This window comes from Ambystoma mexicanum, chromosome 4p, assembly GCF_040938575.1.
Source record: "Ambystoma mexicanum isolate Mex_15411 chromosome 4p, UKY_AmexF1_1, whole genome shotgun sequence".
Lineage (NCBI taxonomy): Eukaryota > Metazoa > Chordata > Amphibia > Caudata > Ambystomatidae > Ambystoma > Ambystoma mexicanum.
In genome coordinates, this window is record NC_090927.1 from 519,083,311 (window position 1) to 519,108,720 (window position 25,410).

General features: G+C 44.8%; 1 protein-coding gene across 1 annotated transcript in view; it reads left to right on the forward strand.

Annotated features, from left to right (window-relative positions):
- PXDN (peroxidasin) overlaps positions 1-25,410 on the forward strand; it is a 571,721-nt gene that overhangs the window by 341,468 nt on the left and 204,843 nt on the right. The window contains exon 10 of the mRNA XM_069606052.1: positions 1,804-2,076. Within this exon, the coding sequence (XP_069462153.1) occupies positions 1,804-2,076 (273 nt within the window). The remainder of the gene's footprint in view (positions 1-1,803; positions 2,077-25,410) is intronic.

A 25,410-nucleotide genomic window follows, 5' to 3' on the forward strand; every position in this document is an offset into this window, starting at 1 on the left:
ATAGATAATGTATAGTTTGTCTGCAGAGTCCCGGAACACTCCACCCCTACCACTCCTGCCAAGACATTATCACAAGTGGTGTTTATTTCCTCGATGTAATTCGTTAATTAGTAAATGGCTCAATTTGAATTACTCATTTCCTTTTCATCATTGTGTGCCAATTTGGACTTGATGGTGACACACTGCTTCTCAGTCTAAACTTATGCAAGTGGACAGAAAGGAAAACCAACATGGAGTTGTATTTAAACAGAACCCGAATTCCGAAGTTCATAACAATGACCATCCTAGGAGTTTTTTTGCTTTTTTCGGATAATAATAAATGGGAAACCCTGGAAAAGGGGCTTCAGTGCCTATGCAATAAAGGTTGGGTGGATCATTTTTTTTGTATAGGAGCCTTTGTTATCCTTCCTCCAGGACAGTGAAAGCAATACCTCGAGTGACATACGGCTGTGAAGTATGGGGCCTCCACGGAACGGATGATCCTAGTCTAGCTGAACAACGCATCACAAACAACACATCTCATTGTGCATTCGAAGCAAACATTCTTCATATCGATGGTCGAGTTTTGGGGAGTGTCATTGGAAGATGGGTACAAATCTGGCCTGCAGGAACAGAGCAACTCTTGCATGTTTTGGTCAAAGAAACTCTGCTAGAGCACATTGGTGCTTAATATCACGTGGTTCAAACACATGCAAATAAGCCTAGTGAGATGCTGAAGAGCAGCGCTGTCCTCTTTTCTGCTGTCCAAATTGGCAGGTATTCTGGGAATAGGATAAAAGATAATGTTTTGGCATACATGTCAAGTGGCCAATGGTGTCAAATCTCGTGAAGAGCGCCCTCACTGCAAACCTTATTACTCCTTGTTATTTTGGCATTGTAGCAGTAAACTGCTGACAGCATTTATTCACGACATTGCACTTAAGTCAGCTGTCAACCATATGTGGCCAGGAAGGCCTTTAGAAGATCATTGCGAGGTGTCATTGCGGATCCTGCTACCACGAATCACGGGTTCACTTTCTTTTCTACTGTCCTTGGCACTGTGCCTTGAGGAGAAAGTGGATTGGTCTATTCGCAAGGGGCTATTTGATCAGACAGGCTATTAGGGCGCTGAAAGAAAATGGCTTGCCCTTGTAGCACCAGAAGTTCTTCATGAACTCAACACATATAAACAAGTGGCTCTAAAAATAGAACCGAATGAATCAATCTTTTTAATGTCATCATATTTTATTGTTTCACTTATATTCCTATTTGTATTATTCATTGCCTTGTAGTGTAATAATTCACCCGCGTTCTAGTTCGAAGACATTTTATAATAATTGGTGTCTTATCCACTGTAATCAAATGCTTACTATGTATATATAATTGGTCATTTATAATCTGCTTAATACCCAGAGGTTTCAAAGCGCGGTCTCGGGGATCGAACCTGTGCTGCTCCGCGTGCCATATGGTTTATATAAAAGCATCTTTTTTTTTTGTAAGCGACCACTGTGTTGATACAGTAATTGTCCCGAGTGTCCCAGTTTGATGTGCCTGCTGACTTCAATGTGAGTGGCAATGGATCCCATGCACTGTTTCATTGCTCAGTATATGTTGCATGTCAGCTCTGCAATCATTTGTTGAGACTATATTAAAACATGTCTATGCATCGACCTCTAAACTGTTTCGAATATTGTGTTAACCTGGACGTTGCAAATCAGAAAGTCTGATTCCCTAGCACACGTTTGTTTCATATATGTTGGAATTTAAAATGCCGCTTGATGAAGCAAAACCCAACATGCTTTGTTTCTTCTTTTTCTTGAATAGCTAGGCCTGTATTTGTAATTCAGCCACAAAACACAGAAGTGCTGGTCGGGGAAAGCATTACTTTGGAATGTAGTGCAGTGGGCCAGCCTCAGCCCCGCATTACCTGGACAAGAGGGGACCGGACTCCCTTGGCAAGTGATCCTCGCATCAACATAACTCCATCTGGCGGCCTCTATATTCAAGATGTCCGGCAGGGAGATGGCGGAGAGTACACCTGCTTTGCAACCAACAGTGTTGATACCATTCATTCAACTGCCTACATCATTGTGCAAGGTGGGTCTAATTCATGCAATACAAAGCACAATTATATTATGTTAATATACTCCCTTATTTCAATTGTGTAAGCCATGCTGCATATTTTTCTTTTAACTTTCCATTGTTTCATATAACAACCTTTCCAGATGTGTCCCACGGACTCCACCAAAAACTACTCTGAAGCACCGAGGTGTTGCACCTTTTAAGAGAAGATAACTCAGCGAATCGTACTGACCGTTTTATTTTGCAATTTTCGCAAAGGGTCGACGGGTAATCTCAAACTTTGAGCACCGTTTTGGTCACAGTCCTATCGTAAAGTTGAGCTTCAAACTGGTCCAGCATTTTTTTCGTTACCAAAATATGTTCAGGTGAAATCCTGCAAAAATATTAAAAGGACTAGTCTTAAAAACGCACATTATTTAAAGATTTGGACTACACTATAAAATGTAAATGCAAATGATGCAATTGTACGTTTTATTCTTGATTTTGCATCATGAAAACTTTGTTGAAACAAGTATTGACATAGGCAATAGATTTGTTCGTGTTTGTAAGCACTACTAGTTACTTTCCTCTTGCGCCACTGGTGTACGCTGGTGGAGATGCACTCTCAGGTCTTGTGAACCAACTGATGATGCGTTTCGCTATTGCTGGTAGCTTGGTCACATGTTTTGCTCTGGTTGGTTCATTAGATTTATTCCAACATGCACATTGAACTGTTGACATAGAAAGGGGATTAAGCTTTGCCTTTACATAGGTCCATCTTCCATTTTGGTTGCATTTTGGACCTTAGTAGTACATTGTGAATACGATTCTGCCATTTTGGTATTCCCAAATGCATACAAAATGTTTTCACGTTGCCTCCTTTTAAATAGGAATCTAAGTATGCAATTCAATAAAATCCTATCATCATAACTGTTATGTCCTGGTCTGGGGTCACGCATACCAGGGCACTCCTTAGCTGGGGGCACCCAGTGACACACATGCTGCCGTCACGTGGCAGGGATCACCCTGCATACGTCGGGGCACCCGATGTGACATCCAGGCTGGGGGCACCCAGCCAACAGCTACAAGACTGGGGTTACCCGGTCAGCACATGAGCACACAGACTCACACGTGGCCTGGGGGCACCCAGGCCGACCGTTGCAGCAGACGCCGGTGTTGTCCAGCAGGGGCACCGGCTAGTGCCAGGTGGAGTTGCCCAGCAGGGGCTCCACTGGCATGGCAGGTAGTCAGGGCAGACGGAGTTGACCAGCAGGGGCACCGTCATGGTGGAGGGCCCGTCAGCTACGCAGCACCAGCATGGTGCTGTTAAATAATGACACCAGGGCTGCATACTCAGGACTGAATGAGCGGGAAGCCGCTCATACCTTTTTATTAAGAAGGTCACGTGGCTACCGTCACAAGCTCCTGGGAGATACCATGCTCCCAAGATGGTTGATACACAACAATGACATACGGGGCAATTTAGCTCAAAAAGACAACAAACAACAAATGCCACTTTGAATTTAAGGTGAATTTACAATGGATACGTCCGTTTTTTACGAGGCTATCCATATAGTATGTTACATCTAAGTTTTCCTAATCGAGTTTTAGTTCTCGAACTCTTAAAGTGCATAGTTTGTTGTTTAGGTTATAAAATGCCTGATTGTATTTACAAAGTGCATAGTGCTCTATATTCGATCTTCATGGCTCCTAATTACACTTGCTGGCATACTCAACGCCAACTATCATTTCTCTTTGTTGAGCAAAATGTTAGTCCTACTTATGTGGTCCCATATCATAAAGTGTGTGCTCCTTACCATTAAGTATATTAAAATTAATAGTAACATACACTCAGAATATGTGGTAAGGTGCTGTGTACTTAGTGCATATCCGTGATATATCATATTTTCATTGTATGTGTTGGAAGCTAAATATAGGCTATCGGGCAACTATATTATATAATGCCAAGTGTCTATCACATATGTTTAAGCATGATGATGGTATTGGCATATTGTTAGTTCCATGGCTGTCCTGCAGTCATAATGCTATTTGTCAAATGCATAGCTCCTGAATAACCCTGTATATGGCGGCTCATAGTATGTACATGTATAAAATCTATTTGGCATACACATTGTATAATGTTAATTATTTAATAAATGTGTATATGGTTTATATTAACCAATACTGCACACAAAAGAAAATGTAGGCTGGTACCCTCCTAGACACGTATCTGGCTGCTTGCCATGTTAAGATGTTTTTTGCTCGAGGGACTCTGGTGAGCGCTTCAGGAAGAATCCCACAAAGTTTGCACAGCGGTCTACACAAATCCATCTCTGCCAGATTCTCCAATTGGTTACATGGCAGAGCAGGCTAGGCTTTACTCTCAGGAGGGGGGGGGGAGTAGGGTAGTCCTGTGTGTCAATCACAAGTACAAAGTAGGGAATGTTCACCTTGCCAGTTTTAAAGATAGGGGTTTATTCTATATAAAGACTCAGCAACATGGGCATGTACGATCAAAATAGTATCTCTTGTGTAATTCTTTCACCAACGCCAGAACATAAAGGTAAAACAGAGCTCACCCTATGGGGAGCGGGAATATATGTACATTCATGTATACATTATCCAGCATATAGAACAAACCTGGTAGGGTAGTACCCAAATGGAATATTGGAAGGCACTAGGCTTGAGAATATTTGCAGAAGGGTATGCTTTAAAGAGAAACCACGTTGATTCACTCATTACTTTGTTTCAAGTCCCCACAAGAGAGAGCAAGGGAAAAGGTTATATTTTATGCAGTTGTGTTCCACAAGTCCTCCTTAAAAGTTGCGTAATTGTCCTATTGTAGAGCCTGAGAACAGGGTACCATGGAAAGAGGAGAAGAGGATAGAGACAGCAGTTGCATAATAAATGCACCGACGGGTAATTCTTTTTCCTACAAGCACCAGGCCCTGCAGATGTTGTTACAGTTAAAGGATAGTTCCGGGACTTTTTTTTTATTGTCCCTACGGGTCGGCCATGTGTTTGTAAGCATAAATCGGTAGATCGTAGGAAACTTTCCTATGGACCTTACCCGACTTTTCGCCCATTATCGCACTCGAAATCAGCCTCCATTTTGTGATAATCCTATCATTTCGCCCCATCGACCTGGCTCACCTGCCTTTGCGGCACTAAATCAAATCCCCCGCCCCTGAGCCTGACATCAGCAGACGCGTACTGCCCATTTCAAGCACGTCTCGTGTCAACAATCGCTGCGCCTCAGCTATTGACGTGTTGCCATGGAAATGGCAGGACGCCTCTTTCCCCAATAAGTATAAACAGACCGTTTCACAACACACAGCAGCAGATTTGCGATTCCATTCCTCTCTCTGTGTTACTTTGAGTATTCTGTGACTCGTTTCAGTGCTCTGGTCAGCTACCTTCGCCGCTTGTAGCCCGTGTGAACACCTGTACCATCTCTGTAAATTATTTTACTATCTTTACCGCACAATGGCCACAATAATGCCGTATATGTACGAGCCCGAGTACACCGAGGAGGAACTACTGGAAAGGCAAGCACGCGAAAACGATGGGGATTCGGACGGCAGTTGGGAGGACCAGTCAACGGATGAAGAGCCTGGACCATGTCGCATGGACGGCGTCTCCACCTGGTGCACGTGCAATCGGTGCGAGCTAATGCCAACTGAGGAGGAGAACTGCTGCTGCCGTGAAAATTCCGGGTGCTTGGCCTACATTTCGGAAAGCGAGCAAAGTCTGCAGGAAGGCGAGCAAAGTCCGCAATGCATCACCGAGCTGCCAGAGTTCAGGGAAGCCTGCCTCTCACGGACCGTGTTGATTATTTGTGGGTTGGCATCAAGCGTTGGCAATAAAAAGCTGTTGGATTTTATTGATACAAAACATGGTTATAGGTAAATAATAAATATGGTTGATCATAATAAATCCTCTTTTTGGGCACCGGGTACAGAGATGACCCCCATATATTCTCCTGGGAGGGTGAGGTATTTATAAACTCACCCCCCTGCCTTCCATGTAGTAGATCCTGCAGCCATCCTCTTACATTCAGTTAGATGGCCTCTCCTTGGTGAGGCCCTGCGGCAAACGGGTCTTGTCTGCACGACCACCGCCCCAATCCACCCCCCGCCCTATCAAAGGCAGTTCGCACCAGGGTACTTGCGCTGCTGGCAAGTGGAGCTGTCAGGGAGCGATAAAGGCCAAGAGGTGCCAAAGACCATGTACACTTCAAAGTGGTCTATAGAGCATGGGTTGTTGTTCCCATGTCTACCTCCAGACCCCGTGTCTCCTGCCAAGCATCCCCCCTCACGCTGGACGCCCCCCTGCAATCCACATAAGTGTGTCTCCATTCACGAGTCTTCCTGTGTCTTGTCTGCACGACCACCGCCCCGATCCACCCCCCGCCCTATCAAAGGCAGTTCGCACCAGGGTACTTGCGCTGCTGGCAAGTGGAGCTGTCAGGGAGCGATAAAGGCCAAGAGGTGCCAAAGACCATGTACACTTCAAAGTGGTCTATAGAGCATGGGTTGTTGTTCCCATGTCTACCTCCAGACCCCGTGTCTCCTGCCAAGCATCCCCCCTCACGCTGGACGCCCCCCTGCAATCCGCATAATGCCACGACATATGTCATTCATTCACAAACACACCCCTGTTTCGAATTCTTTATAACCCACTTCATATTTCTAATGAGAACTTCTTTGCGCTTTGCTAGTCAACCCGTGAAGGTGCTGGTTATCTGCTCTTCGTCTCTGTGAACTTCCGTGACCACTTTGAGCAAACTCGTCAGTTTGCAACCTGTGAACTGCTCCCTGTTCTACGACAAGAAACTACTCTGATCCCTGCATCTAACTGTTTGTTCGTCAAGGTAAGTCCATGTACCATAATCATTTTGCGTCCAATTTTTTAATTTATATCTATTTGCTAGTAGTCATCAAATTGCATCCATGTTTTCTTTTCGTTCACGACAGTACATGCAAGGAACTAGTCACATGTTCTGAGTTTAGTCAAATTACTTTTTCTATTTTTTGAAAGTTATTGAAATACTTATCCGCATGTGAATAACGTGTATAGTTCCAAGAACCAAAACGGACCTTGCATTGAACCTTTTATGTGTCATTTAATGTTTTAACACATTGGTATTCATAGAGAATTGTTGATCTTTACTTTTCAGAACTTTCCATAATGCCTGCCTGTTCCATTGGCGGTTGCCCTTCGAAGACCCATAACAAATCTGAAGGTACTATAATGCATGTTTTCCCTAAGACAATAGATCAGATAAGAGAATGGGTCCGATATTGCGGATATCCAGCCTCTGAGCTAGAAAGTAGAGTCCTAGAAGTCTTTGCAGACAAGAGGGGTGATCGATACCGCATCTGCAGCAGGCACTTTAGCCCAGACATGTACTCCACATCATTGCTAATAAAGAAGAAAACACCGCGAGCGAGGCGAAAATTGCTCTCAACCGCTATTCCCACTCTATTCGTCCACATCCCTCCACTGGTGAGTCAAGTTTACGTATTTATCTCTCGGCCTTGCGGTAGTGTGTGTAGCATTAGCTAACAATAATTTCCCCATTTATGTATCCACTCAATATGAAGGCGGAAGATTCTCCATCCGTGTCGTTATTGCAGTCATCAGCCACTTCAAGCGCCTATCGGGTAATCTTACTTAGCTATTCTGACACTGACTTGTTTTAGGCATGTAAATCAATAGTTTTAATTGATCGTGTAATTATTTTACCTAATGGTACACCACAGTACTCGTCCTCTAGTCTTTGTTTTCAGTTATAATTATTGTTATCCAAAATAATGCAAGTACTGTCTTTCAGGGAGATGCTGAGGAGTCCAACGCATTGACGACAACCGTAGATGTCACTCAGATGCTCGAGGTACGTTTCCGGACAGTTCCATCGATGGAGATCATCAGATCTTGCATTCTTGTAGCGTGATTGTTACACACAATGTTTCTTTCGTTTTTAGCCATTGGTATGTCCTTCTGTCGTCGCCCTCCTATGTGTCTTCTTTTTTCAATATTGTGTTCATTACTAATGAAAGTCCTATGTTTCAGGGAGTCGATGGAGCATTAGTCCAAGAAGAAGGGGGAGCATGCAGTTACGGGTCGGCGCAACAGCTTGCAGAAGTGTGCACCGCAGTTACAGCGTCCCTTGATGTTCTTATGCATTTCGAGGTATGGATACTGACAGATCAATCATGCGAGATCAAATGACGTGATTACATCCGCTATACTTCCTTCTTTATTAACGCAAGTACTATGTTTCAGGGAGCTGACGGAGCTTCTTCAACAAGAACATCACCCCTAGTAGTTGATGCAGATCTCTGGGTGGTGACACTTCCAACGATGGAGCAAATCGAATAATATTTAGATATCCATTATTTATTTTAGACAACTGATCATTTGTGCAGGTCTATTTAGATGAGCCGTTGACGCCTGCAGAAAGTTTATGTTCTTTTAAACAAAATAGAAAACCATACTAATGCAATTACTGTGTTTCAGGGAGTTGCTGAAGCGTCATCTTCAATAATATCATCAATGGAAGTCTATGCGGAGCCCGAGGTATGGATCTTGACAGTTCAATCTAACTAGATCAACAATGCGTGAACTATTGTCGTTTGAATGTTCTACACAATGCGTTCATTCGTGTTTTGCTATTGAGATGTACGTATGGGTATTGGTCCCCAAGTACATTTTGTGTTTTCAATATTATTATACATACTAATGAAAGTTCTATGTTTCAGGGAGTCGATGGAGCCTCAGTGAGTGATGGATGTGCTTATCATGAAAATATAGTCGTTGCAGCGCGAGAGGAAGTGGAGACATGCACACACGAGTCGGAGCAACAGCGTCCAGATGTTGAAGTTCGAGGCAAGAAAGTTTCAAAGAAAAGAAAGCAAAAGAAGGTTAGTGTCCTGTTCACTATATTATGTTGTCTTTCACTGTCAATAGTTCAATACTGTAAGTTGTGTTTAAACTGAACATCCCTTTTCTAATCTGTCCTCTAGTTGCGAGTGGGTGTAAGAACTAGATCTACACAGACAGTGAAGCGAACGAGAGATGTTGCTTGTCAAACCTTTTGGCAGGGACTTGAGACTGGAGATGCATCGTGCCAATGGGAAGAATATGAAGTGATTGACAACGGAGCTATACCACCACCAGCCATTGATAGTGAATGTCCTCCTGGTAGTTTGGATGCAGTCGGAGATCAATTCACAGAATCCACACCCGCAAAAAATAAGAGCGCGCGAAAGTTGAAGACATTGTTTTTTTCTCCCATCTCCGGACAAGGAACAGTTGTTGCAGTGGAAGAGAATGACATGGACGACAATGAAACACCATCAATATCACTCAGCATAGCGGAAGACGATATCAGAGATTGTACCTTTCATGCGAGTGACATGTCCTCAACGTTACAGGCCGAACCAGCTGGGATGCAGAGTGACAGTATAAGGAAAGAGGCCAAATTCATTGTATTCGATAGCTGTTTGATGGATATTATTATGATGATGAAATGTGGGCATTGGGTTGGTGGGGAAGTATGTGGGGAGCCATTGATTAATGTGACTCGTGCAATTCGAGGCACTAACCTTAAAATACATGCCACCTGTACACAATATCATCCGTTCGCATGGTCTGCACAACCCATGCTGGGGCAACTGCCAGCAGGCAATCTACTTTGTGCAGCGGCCGCACTTTTTAGTGGTTCAGGTTTTAAAAAGTTACAGTATTTCTTTCAGTTTGTGGGAATCCATTTCATTGCGAAAACTCAGTTCTACAAATACCAAACCGATTATCTATTTCCAGCCATCAGCGAAGCTTGGAGAATGGAAAAAATGTCAATGGAAAGTACATTCGCGGGCAAACGCTTCAGGCTAGCCGGTGATGGACAGTGCGACAGCCCAGGATTTTCAGCCAAGTACTGCACCTACCACTTTCAGGACATGGAAAGTAAGAAAATTGTGAGTTCGGTGGTCGTGCAGGTGTCACAAAGTACATCCTCAGTGGCCATGGAGAAAGTTGGCTTTGTAGCATCATTGCAAGAACTACAATCGCGGGGAATGGTGATCGACCTGATAGCCACGGACAGACACGTTTCAATTGCCAAGACAATGAGAGAAGAGTACAAAAATATAAATCACCAATTTGACGTATGGCATCTTGCAAAAACAATCAATAAAAAATTGTCGGCTGCAGGAAAAAAAAAAGATATGCAAGGTATTTCACAGTGGTCCAAGTCAATCAGCAACCATCTTTGGTGGAGCTCAAAAACATGTGAAGGGTCGTTGGAAATTCTACTGGAAAAATGGCGGTCAGTAATGTTGCACTGTAGCAACGTACATCGATGGTCGACAAATGAACATTTCCACAAATGTGAACATGGCCATTTGTCCACAGAGGAGGCACGGAAGAAGAAGTGGTTGATTCCTTCATCACCCACTCACAAGGCCATTGAAAAGATTGTATTTGATAAAACTATAACAAGAGATTTGAGGGGACTCACGGAATTCTGCCACACAGGAGATTTGGAGGTGTTCCACAATATGTGCCTAAAGTACAGGCCCAAAAGATTGCATTTTGGCATGGAAGGCATGATAAATCGGACTCTTCTAGCGGTCTTGGCACATAACCATAATGTTGGCCGTCAACAAAGTAGGACGACCGGAACTTTAGGGACGCTTCGCTACAATAAGGCCTTCACTAAAAGAAGTAAACAATGGGTGATCAAACCAGTGTTTGAGGATATGCAATATGAGTTTATTGAGAGACTTATCGTAGATGTCCTCGATAGGCACATACATGGAGTGGTGAACGAACCTATGCAGGGGACAACTGCATTGCCACCTAACATTGCCTCTGTTCCATGTCCACCTAAAGCAGAGCTCATTGAGAAATACACATCACGGTTTAAATGATTGTAATTTGATTGTCTGTTCTCTCGAGTCTCCTCATGTTGCAGGCCCAAACTAGAAATGTGTGCTCGCTCAAAGTGAAGGTCAGCTGCTTTGATGTTTTGCTCGGGTGGCGGAACGGCCCACGACCCAGTATAAGGTTCTATTGTGATTTGACCTTGACAGGCCGGGACCATCCCGAAAGACTAAGAAAAGATAATGAATAAAATTTCAGAAACGAAACGATGAGCCACGTTCATTAGAAGAAGTAACGTCGGCAAAGAAGGAGTGGTGTTTCGGGTCTGCCCTACACAGAGACACAATGGAAAATGCAAATATAATGTAAGTAACTTTTGATGAGTTTATACCGCAATTTCATTACTATACAGTGGCTTTAAAGACGGGTTCAGTTGTACTTGTTCGTTCTATGTGGCATATTGTTTTCTACCGCGCACTATCTTGAGGAGAAACATCTGCTTTTACTGAAGTACCTCAAAACCTTCCTCTTTGCTTCTGCTTTCTCTCTCCCTCTCCCCTGCTACAACTGGTCCACTGTCTGCGACCTCGGTCCTGGGCCCTTCCACTCTCCACCTGCACTGCCTCCCTGTCAACCCCTGCACTGGGGGACTGTCTCAGTATCCTACAGCCCCCCCTTCCCAGCACTTGTTCTGCACTTACCTTGCACTTGCCACCAGCTGGCCCTATTTATTTATTATTTTATGCTACTTACCTTGTACTCCACTCCCCCCCCCCCCTCCATGCCTCGCCACGCCTTTAAACACTTGTGTACACCCAGTAGCGCTGTCCTCGCTATGAAATGAATAATTTTAATAAGGATCTGATGGTGAGACTAATTTCATTTTTTATGTTTTTAGGTACATCATTCACTACTGTCTGTGTCACGAGTACCAGACACCGGCGGACGGCTTCTACAGCCGCCAGTTGCTTCTCCGCGTGAACAACGTTACCACCCTGACCATTTTATGGGACGATCGCCAAGTACAAGTATGCCCTTACGCGGTACTAACGGTTAGATGCAACATACCTACCGTTGTGGTGGCCTAGTGCCTCGTTGTTGGAACAGCTATGCGATTATCAGTGCGACCGAAGAGCTTATTTTTATCGTAAACCAACACCCTGTGTACTGCACACGAACATCGCTTCCCTCAATACGAACTTTTTGGAACATGAGCAAATAAAAATGCAAATCGCTGAATATTCTCTAAACATTTGATGTCAAATAAATGTACTTTACCACATTTACAATCTTGCGGTTTGATTTCAAAGTACAGTTTCATATTCCGAATTGTGGTGCGCTGTATTGTGAGCTGATCTGTGTTGATTTCCGGGGTCTGTGTGGAGTCGCGTAGAAGACGCCTGGGCGCGTTTGCCTACGCAGCTCAGTCACATCACGGATAGAGGCGGGGAATATGAATGTTTTGATAAAGTCTGTTTCAGGGGCGGGGGATTTGATTTAGTGCCGCAAAGGCAGGTGAGCCAGGTCGATGGGGCGAAATGATAGGATTATCACAAAATGGAGGCTGATTTCGAGTGCGATAATGGGCGAAAAGTCGGGTAAGGTCCATAGGAAAGTTTCCTACGATCTACCGATTTATGCTTACAAACACATGGCCGACCCGTAGGGACAATAAAAAAAAAGTCCCGGAACTATCCTTTAAGTAATGAACCCTAACAATTCCCAGTAAGCCACCAGGTATGTCTAAAATATAGCACAATCAGTCCTAGGCACCTAGATGCCCAAGGAAAAAAGCACTGTAGAACCCAACAAAAATAGATCCAGTGGTGCAGGGTACCCTGAGTCCCAAAAAGCATTTAAAATCAATTAAAATACTGAACAAACTCCAGGATGGAGAAAACCGGTTATTTCACTATACAACGTCACCACTAATAGTTCCCACCAATACAGATAAGTAAGCCTAACAATTATTAAAATCGAAGTTTATGGTTAGTGTCCCACTGTTATTCGATAGGCCATAGAATAACATTGGGTGTTCCCGGTTAAGATTCACAGAGTTTGTGAGTAGAGAGGATGATGCCATGTCCTCACCCCCAGGGTCTCCACCTTAGGCACTGCCTGAATATAGTGCCCATCTATGGTAAAGCCCTTGTACTGTGCCTCTAGTTTATCACATGCTTGTGTGGATCCAAAGATGAGGAACTCTGTTTTTGCCCCATTCAGGCAGAGGCCATTTGCCGTCATCCAATTTTGGATAGACTTGTAGATGTGTGTGATGCTCTCCATGTCTTTCTCATAATTTCCCCCTCAGCTCCATGAGGAGCCGAGTGTCGTCTGCATAATTCGTAAATCGCATACCTAGATTTTCCAAGAGATAACATAGGGGGCGACAAAATATATTGAATAATGGCGGTGAAAGCCATGCCCCTTGTGGTACACCACAATTAATTGGGTCAGGCTCAAAGCCATAATTACCACAAACTATTCTAGATTTTGAGTTCTCGAGAAAGGATCTAATCCAGTCTATTGTTCCACTAGAACACCCTCCCTGGTCCGAAAGCCTACTGAGCAATTTCTCGTTCTCGAAGGCTGCTGATAGATCTAATAGCTTCTGTGCTGTGTTTACAGTGAAGAAGTTCTGAAGTGACTGGACATGCACACTTAGTGCAGGTGCTGCAGAAACCCAAAACAAGCTGAGCCCAGTGGATCCACTGAGGACTAACACAAATAGCAAAAGTGCCACAGACCAGCCGCAGCAGATAAGCACAACAAAAGTAGTGTGCATGGAGGGGGATTTGTCTATCTGCACAGCAGCTCAAGATGTGGCCAGGGCGGGAGACCAGTGCACAACAGCAGCCAGTCGGGTCAGAGGCTCCAGGCGATCATCCCTCTAGGAAGAACAGCAGCAGCCAATGGCAAACAGCTTCCAAGGACATCTCCCCCACAAGGAGGGAAAATCTACAGTGCCAGTGGAGCAGATTAAGTGTCTTTTTCCCAGCACCCCCTCCAGGGTTGTCCGCAGCCACATCAGGGGGCGCAAGGGATGCCTTGAAGTGAAGAGGAGGAGATGCCTGGCTGTTCTTTATAGTCGAGGAAGGGGAGCATCTTTGCAGGTTCCTTCTGGTTGAAGCAGCATCCTGGCACAGGAGATGCCTGGAGCATGCAAAGCTTCAAGGAATTCTTTGGGATGCCTCCTCTCCGCAGCAGTAGGACAAAATACATACTGTCTACTAGGTAATGTTGTGGGGTCTGCATTTTGTATACACATTCAGACCCACAAAGGAGCACAGAAGGTTCTCCCTGTCTTCCAATCACACACCATGCACCCATCAAGTTTGGGACTGATTTCCAATCAGTAGAAAACATCCCACATTCAAGAATTCATGGGAAAACCCCCACCAGACAGCCAGGATGTGTTTTCAGTCCTGAATACACATTCCCGTTATAAACCAATACATACTGGACATGGGCTATGTGCTTTCCCAAGTGGGGCATGCATGCAGCACATGCCGATTATATACCCACATCCCCCCCTGCCCCCCCCAGTGCAAACACTGCACTGGTAAGGTGGAAGTCCTTCAAGGAAAAGGACAAAAGACCATTTTGCCCCATTCAGGGGGTTCACAAGCAACTATGTGGTAAAATGGCTCAGCAACCATCTTACACAAAGGAGTCAAAGAAACCAAATTGCCACCAGCCCTAATACTTCCACCTAGGTGATGAGGAAGGTCACCCTGCGATATAGAGTTGTTTTAGGGAGTTTTCCACAAGTTGCTGTCTGTGACAGAACTTGCAAAAGCCCACCTTAGGTGACAGGGTTGTACGCCTAATGTTTTAGCCTGAACTACCCAAAGGTTTGGTAGCAATGACTGAGAAGCCAGGCTTAGTCTAGGAGGGGGAAGGGCTGTAGTGAGGCACAAGGTACTTGGAGCATACAATCAGCCCAAGGAAATACTGACACACGAGTAGGTATATAAAAAAAGTCATTTATTTTATATACACTAAGGATTTTAGAAATAAGTCATGCAAGTACTATTGACCTAGTAATATCACAGTGGAATAAAAGGTAGCACACTTTAAATCAAATGTAAATCAACAGAAAAGTTAGAGAAAACTACTGATACTAGTAAGCAAACTAAGATCAACTCTTCCAACTTTAGTTAGCGTTTGCCCAATCCATCTTCAAACATCCAACCCTTTACTAAATGAGTCTCACAACGCCAAGGGGTGCACTGGGGGCCCAGTGCCCAAGGGCGGAGGAGGAAAAAGACATTAAGCAGCAGACAGAGCAGAGTCTGTGAATGTTTCTTTAGGTTTGCAGGCAATTAATAGTTTGTTTTGGCAATTTAGAGCCCAATGGGTTGTTCACCCCAATGGGACTCAGGGTCCCCTGGAGGAGGGGTGCAAGTAACGGCTCAACTGCAGTCCTCCAAGAACACCTGAGCAACGCAATAAGTCCAAGGTAAGTACCTAGGCTTGAGACATAACCTTATCAATGAACAACTTTGTGCAGCAGGTTGGTCCCCAAAGTGAGGCAACAATTGTCCCTGGTTTGAGTTTCTTGGTCTGGATGGCTGAAGAAGGATCTTTAGAGGTAACACACTCGAGCAGTGAGATGCCCAGCAGTTGATCTTCGCAGCACTGGTGCGTTGCAGCCCATCACAGGCTTCGGTTCAGCAACAGTTGTCATTCAGGAGACTTTTCTTTGGTTCTCGGTCCACAAATCGGCTGAGGGGACTTCAAGGAGTGGAACAGTGTCACTGCAGGCACAGAATGCTGCCCAAGAGGTTTCAGTCGGATTCGTACTTCACACGACATTGTACCGTAAAATGGCACAGGTCCCATGGTATTGACAGTTTGCAGCCTGGGAGGGTCACAGCTCTTCATGGGATGTCGCAAAATGCAGCTGGTCTTCAGACTGGTTGGGCCCACTAGTCCAGGGGAGAAAGTCGTCTTCAAGAGATCTTCTCTGTTGCTCAGAGTTCGGAGTCGGTTAATCAGCGGTCACTCAACGGCTCTGGTGGTCGCTTGCAAGTTGCTAGGACGTCCTTCTAGGAATTCCTCTTTGCATGCTCAGTCCAGAGGTTGACTCTCGGGTTCAGCTCCAGGACCCTCGCCCTTTATGCAAGAACACTGGCTGAGCTCACCAATCACCATTCAAGCCTTCAATCCAAACCTGGTGGGTAGCTGTCCAGGGGGGGGCAGCCAGAATCCCAGTTCAAATTGGTTCCAGGCACACACAGTGCAGGACAAAGACCAGGGGTGTTTTGGTTACCTCCCCCACTACCTGTCCTTTGAAGCACTTGAGGGTTTTAGCAGGTTTTCCAAGGGGAGTCCGCAAAAGACCCATCAAGACCCCAGGAAGATGGAAGAAGGCTCAAGTAAGAACAAGTCAGTGACATGGCTTAAAAACGTAAAGCCACCATTTTAGGCAAATGGTAAACCCTGTGTCCCTACTGTAACTGTGAAGACACCCTGCGGTAGAAGTCCACAAAAAGTAGTGCAAAAAAGTACACTGCCACCAGCCTGTCAGATGAACTTGTAACAGTAACTACAAGTTACTGAAACAGTGAGAAAAGAGAGACAATGTTTCCCCTCAGCACTCCACATAAGGTGGTGTGTGCGGATCTCACAACATAAATTACAGGAGGGACAGAAGTGTCCCCCTGCCCTGGTAACAGTGGTAACCCAGTTAAAAGGAAAAGGGAAGCTCAAGGAGTTCCCAGCAACACTGTACAGAAAATGCTGTGCGCTTCAATAGTAAAGGTAGATGCCAGAAAAGATGGAGGAAAGCATAAGAGGTAAAAGGGGATCTCAAGTACAGAGAAAAAGAATGAGTGTTAAAAAGGTTTTCCACTCACTCAGGCAAAATAGTCCAAAAATCCAATAGTGCATAAAATGCTGGAGGACTCGGAAAGTGGGAAGAAGGACGCTCAAGAAGGAAATTCTGCCTAACAAAGGGGCACCTAGGATTGCCCCCACCCTTGGGTGCTCTCCAAGGGTGCACTTACAAAGTGCTGACACATAAAACATGTGTGAGAGTTGTGCTCTCCCATGAAACTTACATTTAGATTGTCTTGTTGGGAATACAAATGGTTTAGGATCCCAAAAGAAAGGGAAAATACCAGCAGTGGCCCAATTGAGTCTCCAGCTTTACCCAAACTGCCTCTGGGGTCTGGTAAGTAGACAAGGGTTCCCAAACCTAGTTTAAGAAGTAGGGAAAAATAATGTAGGCAATTCAGTTTGCAGAAAATGAATGTTTGCCTTAACACCAACCTCCCCCCCACCTCAGTGGTGGCTGCAGCCTCGTTATTTTTCAAAGCTGCTTAAGGGGATTCATGGTTCTCCATTTTCAGGAATGGAGGAAAGGTTACTTGAGGCCATAGGCAAGAGTGGATCAAAACTCCTCTCTCCACGTATGACCGGCAAATGTGGATGTACTTCTAGTGGCTGCAAATCAGATCCTCTGTAAGGAGATCACTGAAGGTGAGAAAAAATGTCTTCCTCAAGACAAGTGGGACTATTTCACAGCTGGGCTTGCAGAGACGTGACAGGTGGAACCTTACCTCATGCAGCCTTGTGTCAACCATATTGATACAACAGCACAATCTATGTTGAGAGGTGTGGATGTGAGGTTCCAGGCTAATGTAAATCCTGATATACATGAGAAGATGATACTGGAACTTCCCTTTGATGGGATGGGCCTCTGAACTCAATTGATGATGCACTGTGATAAAAAAAGAAGTACAGTAGGCAGACGGCCATGTCTCTGATGATTCTGGCAAAATGGCAGCAGAAACCTTTTCTGTCCGGGGAAGCAGATATCCAGATCCTTTGGGGATTCAAGGGGTTTCAGGAACGGAGAGCTATGCAGCAAGAAAGGTTGCCATTGGACAATAGCAGAAAGCAGCAGCATTCTGTCTCTATGGTTTTTATTAGCGATTCCTCCTCAGCCGAGGCAAAGTCAAAACAATGATGGGTTGGTTTGCCCTCTTGTCACTCCAGTTGGATGCATAGCATCTCTCCACCTGGAATTTTGGAGCGCTCTTTGGACCATTGGGTTCTTTCAGTAGTGAGATAGGGATTTCACCTCTACCTTCTGACTCTGGGTCCCCGCTCCAGAAGTTCATGTTACCAGTTTAACAAGAAATTAAGAAGTTCTTGGACCTGAAGATAGTTACGGAAATTCCTTCATCCCAGTTGGGGGTACTGTCTTCTTTTCCATTTTGTTCACAATCCCCAAGCCAAATCAGGCAGGCCTGCTGAGAATCGCTGACATATCGCACTTCAGGATCTCTCTTCAGGTCCGAGATGATCGTACCTGCACAGATCTGGATGAGTCTCTGTTGGGATGACTGTGTATGCATTGTGAATCTTCAGGGTGCTTCTTCCACATCCCTTTATGGAACCCTATTGGAGGTTCTTGTTCTTTTCCCTGTGGGGGGAGGCCATACCATTACTGAGTGGTGCCCTTTGGCAGTGGTTGCCTCCCACCTTTGTCTCCAGGAGATGCACTTCTAACCCTACCTGGATGATTGGTATGAGGGCCACCAGAGGTAAGTCAGCAGTCCTTACACTGATATGGCCGCTTTGTCTTCTTTTTGATGTGGGGCTCTCCGTCAACCTCGGGAATTCCTTGACAGCTAAGCACAGCTTCAAAGTCAATGGTTTCCTGTGGGACACTGAAAGAGACAGGGTTTTTAAAATTCTGCAATGTCGAAGACGTCCTTCACACTTGCTGCTACTTCCTTATTCACAGACAACTACTTGGTGGGTGTGGGATGTATTAACCCACTCCGCTGTGCTATGCGACATCACTCTGATAGTATGGTGCAAGGAACTGCAACAATGGCGGCAAAACTCGTGTGCGCGCCAAAAACCGTGTGCTACAACACAACAAAAAGATGAATGCACAACCGGCCACCTGTGGTGGAATGGTGCACACCCTGCAGAAAATGTGCCAGTGGGCTCCATAACCAGCAAACAGAGTGCAGAGAGAGAAGTAGCACTTTGCAAGTGAAACCCCAAAATGTGCCTAAAAATGACATTTGCTTTGTTGCTAAAAACTCCAATATGCCTACAACACAACACTTCTCAACATCCAAAACCTTGCTTGGCGCTAAAATATATGTAATCTAATGAAGCATTTCGAACATACAAAGTCCTAAGTTGAAGAGCAAAACATTTCATCAGATAAACTAGATTGTTTGTAAACTGACAGCCCCTGTCAGAATCTGGGTGCAGTACCCTGAGCTACCTCAATGACAGCTGTCAGATGAGTTACTGATGAAACTTTAAAGTGATCTAAACTAAAAAGTCTGCCGGATCAGCAAACATAAAAAGGATTGTAGCTAAAAAGAATACAGATCTCAGTTGCTTTTTATCCCACAGATTTAAAGCTAAGAAAGGAATGTATTTATGTTTGATGTAACAAATGTGGTTTTTCCTGGATTTTAATTGAGAATAAATTAGCTTGGCTGAGTCGCAAACCTTTGGAAGTGGACAAACCGGTTTCTCCCAAGAGGTGGGCCTTCCTCTCAGCAGAAACTCACGGGAGGTGATAATAATAATAATAATTGTGGGGTTACTCAGACGTTTGTCTACAGAAAGAGAATGAACAATAGTAAGCCCTTCAGCCCAGGAAACAGAGATGTGAATGTGGTCGTAAACTGCTCCTGGAAGGGACTCACAAGGGAGGGGCCTGTTCCTGGACTGCAGGGAGACACAAATGGGCGGACCATTTGCTGTTAAGCATGAACAAAGAACAATTTTTAAAGACTCATAACTCATGATTCAAGGTGGTGAAAATATACCAAGGACATATATGTTAGTCTAAATTTTGGCTGCACGTTTTAAGAGGCGGCAGAACTGTGTAACATGTTCTGGACAGGAATGGCAGTATATGTGGTTTTATGTGAAATGTGTTACCACTAGAATTGGGAAAATGTACACACACATCCCTAGGTTAAACACACACATTTGTGGAAAGTTGCATAAAGTTTGGAAATTGGGTTCATAGCCAAAAGGACAAAATACTGTAGAAAGTTGAAACACGATCCCAACGCTGCGAGATTTTGATGAACAGCTACTACATAAAATATGGCATCTTTGTGTGTGATTTGTGTAAAAGTGACCAATGTCGAAATGTGTATTTAGTAGAAAATCCGATTTTGAGACCAGGAGCTAAAGGGACGTCTTTGAGAACTGTAAAGCAAACCATAAACTGTGACCATCCGGCCTTGATCCAATCACTCAAAGGCAAGGCAGAGATTAATTTTTGATCCAATCCCAGCTCACAGGGGAAAGCTTAGCTAAGCCGGCCCATACACCAACTTTGTGATGTCATTTTAAAGCATAAATAGAGACAGCTGACAACACATAGAGAGTCACAGATCCACTCACTTTCCTGATTCCGGTGAAGCACTGATCTAGCATTCTACATCCAGCTTTGACATCCTACCAGATCCAGATGCCAAGGCTCTTGCAACCAGTAGAGAACTATTGACTTTCTGCAAGGCCTAAATCTTCAAACTTATTCTTGCAACCCAGCGGAGCGCTGTGGTGTGAGAAGGCCTTTTGAACCAGTATCCTGAGATTCTATGGCTTGCCACCACTAGGCTTGCCTGAGGAACTCGCTTTCCAGCTGGTTGAAATGTCCACAGACTAGGAGGGCAGATCCTGTGCAAATCCAGTGACCGGCCTAGCTGATCCAAGCCTGTGCCTGATGTGCTGTCTTTCCTAGACCAGATCCAATCCCTGACCAGAACTGATGGTCCAATTTAATAACTTATCCTGTGAGTAATTATAGGAAGAACTGTGACCCATAGTATATTTTGCATTGTCTTATCCCAATCTCATCCCATCTTTAAGTAAGAACCATCGTATTGCTAGAACTATCTTTGCGCTGACTCTTCTCTCATCTGTGTTCCTAAACCCTAACTTCTTATTGATTGATTAAGAAAAGTAATTCCCAAACCAAACGGAAACTAGAGTATCACACATGAATTGTTATGATGGGGCGTGAATGACCTTTATGTGTGGCATTCTCCTTTTTGTAGTCCTTAATATAGCATAAGAAAACCTACCTGTCATTTCTAAACCCGAATTTCTGTTTCCCATTCTCGCGCCTATTTTATAAAAACGGCCTTCCCTAAAACCTCTAACTCCCTCAGTTTGTATGATAGAAACAAAATGTAAACTTCTACTTGTACCTAACATACGTAGCTAAACATAGAACCCATTGCCATACAGTGCGATTCTCCTGTGTGTATAAGATGAAAGTTTGCCATGATTGTACATTCTGAGAAATTTTACACGTGTGAAATAGCTTTAATTTGTTTTCGACTTGGACTTTTAAGATTTCAAATGTTTTCTTCTGACTAAATCATTGTTTGTGATTGTCTGCACCTATTCAAGGTGGCTCCCATAGGAATTTGTAACAATTTAAGTATTTTTCACCACATTTGGTGTTTTTGCTCAGTCAATTCCATAGACATTTTCAAAGCCATCCTGACAGTTGAAAAGTCAATTCCGTTTTTCTCTTGTGTTTGAAGGGGGAAGGTGAGACTGATATTCTGTTTGATTTGTGCTATTCCTGACCTGAACACCTGCTCTTTCCTTCCATCTCTTTACATTGCCTATTGGGGGGGGATGAAGGGTGTTGCAGGGGGAACTCCTAACCATAGTGCCATCTGTTCTACACCAATTCAAAAGTATTATTTTGTGTGCTGCATTTGTTTTTGTGCTCATTCCTTAATTCCTAGTGTATTAAAGATACTATCCATTGTTCTGTCACCCCATTGGTGATTGTTGTTTACCTATTAAAAGATATTGTGATTACATTTTAAATACATCACAAATATTTACCTTTGCAAACTAGCCTGATTCCTTGTTCAGCGTGACCGGGGGAGGAGGGGTTCCAGGAGAAGGGTGTGATATTAGTGGTATATCGTTCAGAATATTGAACTTATAGATACAAATAAATAAGGGTTTCAATTGTGCAATACATGCTGGGCTTGACTTGGGTGTGTGCCGGATTGAAATCACTTACATGGATGAAAAGATTGCTGGACCTAATGGCCTCCGTCAGGACAGATTTTTCTTTACTGCACCTTTTATGGACCCCCAAACATTTTGCTTTTATTTTTGATCCTGACCTGTACTTTTTACAGTGCAGTGAAGCCTTAAGCTTCACTCCTGTCTTTTGCTCATCTGTTATGGAGAAACAGACATGTCCTTCAGGCTGTCAGTACTGGGAAACATTATTTCCCTTAATCTTGTTACTTGGGTACTACTTTTCGTAACTTTTTATCATTGTACAATCATATTTCAATGCAGTACACTTTTGTTTTTGCCCTAGACTAACACTCAGAGGATTATTGGTTACTCTAGGTGTGCTAAATGGACAAGCTGGTGGCAGCAGTGACTTATTACAATTTATTTGGTTTTTTTTGTTGCTTTAGTCTTGCTACTAACTGTGGCTTGTGACCAAACAAGGCCATGCCACGAGGTGTTTCGCTTATCCTTTGGCCATCTTGTCTTTTAGCCTTCTTCCTGGCCTGGCCTGGAGGCCAGGAAAATCCTTATATGGACTTTGAATGCCCGGGAAAGCAGAGGCGTCTGGAGGGCTGTGTGTTTGCTGGCAGGATGTGGGCTGGGACTGTCTGGTCCGTATTCACAAACTGCGTTCAGTGTGTCTGAGTGCTATGGATGAGTGTTCCCACCAGTGATTGGACCACTGCTCGGTGGTTTGTGGGGCTAGTTCTTCTATTGGCTAGTGGGAGTTTCTGCTCTTACCTGGCTTTTGGGATAAGAACACCCCTGCACCCACTCTAGCAACATCCTGGAGAAACCTGAAGGAGCCAAGAATTCTGTCCAGCTGTGAGACTTGAGGAGGAGGAGGCCTGGCGACCAACTTCTGCTGCTGTCCTGAAAGAGCCTTGTCTTGCTATCTGTCTTCAACAGGCCTGCGAGGGAGCTGCGACCCGTACAGTGGAGGGAACATCCGTTCCTGACGTCTGCTCGATACCCTGCAAAGAAGAGCCTTCGGAAGTGCCCCGGGACTACCCTATGGCTGACCACCTCTGTGTTTAGGCTACCGTGCTGCCGCCATCACCATTCCACGTTGAATTTGGAAGTTGGGGGATCCTCAGCTTGTCCCACAAGACTTACCTCAGTGAAATATTGGAATGCTAGCATCAAGGCGACTGTCAAGTCTCTCCCCTTCTCACCTGTCTTTGCTTGCTTGCGACCTTCTTTGATGATTTCTTTTGCACGGTCTGGGATTTGTAGAGGCTCGTGTTTTGGTCGTCTGGTTCCAGGGTGGGGATAGCGGTCCTACTCCAGGAGGCGGTCGGATGTCCAGTACCAGGAACCAGGAAGGAGACTAAGTCCGAGCTTGGAGGCTCGGAACGCCTTGACTCGAGTGCAGGCGAGGATCCCGGAAGAATCGTAAGGTAAGTTCGAGGAAAGGAAAGGGAGGAAGTAGATTCAAGGAATCTGGGAAACGGAACTAGGAAGTAAGTTCCAGGCGAACTTCGGCAACACACGTCAGACTGCTCCGAACGGTAGCGTTGAGGCGTGCAGAGCCGTGGGGGTGTGTCTGCTTTGTAGAATGCTGAACGTAGCGCATAAAGACTGGCAAGCTGCGTTCTGCACCAAACGGCCATGTTGGAAGGATCACGGAATTCAGTCCTGTATGGGTCAGGGACCACGAAGTCCAGAATGGGCGCAGGCAGCGGTTCATGACAGTGACCCGAGATAGGAGGGACAGTCTGACTGCAACAAGTGAGTCTCTTTGCGTCGCCGTGCTGCCATGACCGCCATCCTAAACAGCTGACCTGAGTCGAGTTCTATCCTGAGAGTGGGCCTGCATCATGTCTTACTACATTCATCCACCGAGAGTCCTTGCACCAGCCAAAGACACAGACTGGAGATCTGCTCGAACCTGCAACCCCTGAGAATCAAGGGTTGAGGCTGACAGCGGGAAAAGTGACCTTGGACCACCTTCCATCGACCTAAGTCCTGTGAAGAATCTGAGTACGAGGGTGAGTCACACTGGTGCTTACCTGTCCCCTAAACACCCTTTAAAGGTTTTTCTAACTTTTACAAACTTTTATACTTTGGCTTTGCCATTGCTTGCTTGCACAAACCTTCCAAAAGTTGGGGATAATTTTATTAGCTACAATAACTGTTCCTCTAACCCTTGGAATCAATTACTTGACCCCATAGTTCCTACCTTCATGTTTTCCAGCATTACAAACTGTGTCTGAACATTTCCTGAACTTTTGGGCATAAGGCCCCAGACAATTTAGTGAAGGACTTTTGAAGTTAAGGACAATTCTCTGTGGACCTGTACTGCATAAACAAATCTATAATTTCCTTTACAGGGGCTTGATCTGTTTTATGCCCTACTCTAGTCACTGTATATGTGTATTCCATTATTAGTGTTGTGTGATACTTCTACTTGATAGTCATTTTTCATACTGTTGTTTGTCCATAAATAAATAACTTGTCTAAGTGTAATTTGTGACCCCCATTGTGTGTACTCATTGTGGACCCTTTACAAGCTCACCACCTCTTGAGACTTAGCCTAGACCACTCACCACTGCTACCTTGAACTGGTTTGGCTACAGCTCCCACTTGGCTGCAGCTCACAGAGTTGTTCCCTGTCACAATATAGTTTGGCCTTCTATACATCTGTCCCCTAGGCCACAGCATAGAAAACAGTCTTAACAGCCTTTTATATGCTCTTGGTGCCCTGTGTCAGGATGATAATGAGACACACATAGATGTGTCTTGCTTTGGTCTGGACACAAGTTCAGCATTGCCAAGACACAGTCACCTACTCCAACGACAATATCTTTTTTATCTGCTCCAAGAAGAGGGCTCACATCCAAGTCCACATCTCTGTAGCCACTAACAACACAGCTGAACTTTTCAAAATCTGCAAGGAACTTGCCAGTCCAAGCACAGTCGCTGCCTCTCTCCTTCCCTTCCTTCCTAGGCTCTCTGCACCGCTTTGGCCTTCCATTTCACATCCGAAACTCAGGACATCCTGGCCTCACTCTGCCCCATCTCCACTTGCTCCCCAGCTCCCCTGCCTCCCTTGGCTCCCCTCATCCACGCCTGCACTCTCCTCTCTCCTGCCCTTAGCACCTGATGAGGTCTCTTAAATTGTCCTCTCTATGATGGTCTCATTAAACAATCCTGCTCTTCTAGAACCATTAAGGACAACATCCCCTCTCTTGCCCCGGCTTTTGCCGATTTCTGTAACTACTTCTTCACCACTGGCTCTTTCCCTCTATCCCTCAAGCATTCCCTTGTACACCCTCTCCTAAAAAATGCCATCTACTGACCCTTCCTGCCTGGCTAACTATCGGCCCATCTCCACCTCCTCAACTGATCCTTCACACTGAACTCGCTGGTTGCCTCCATAACCATCAATCTGGATTCCGGACATCCAGAGGCACAGAAACTGCT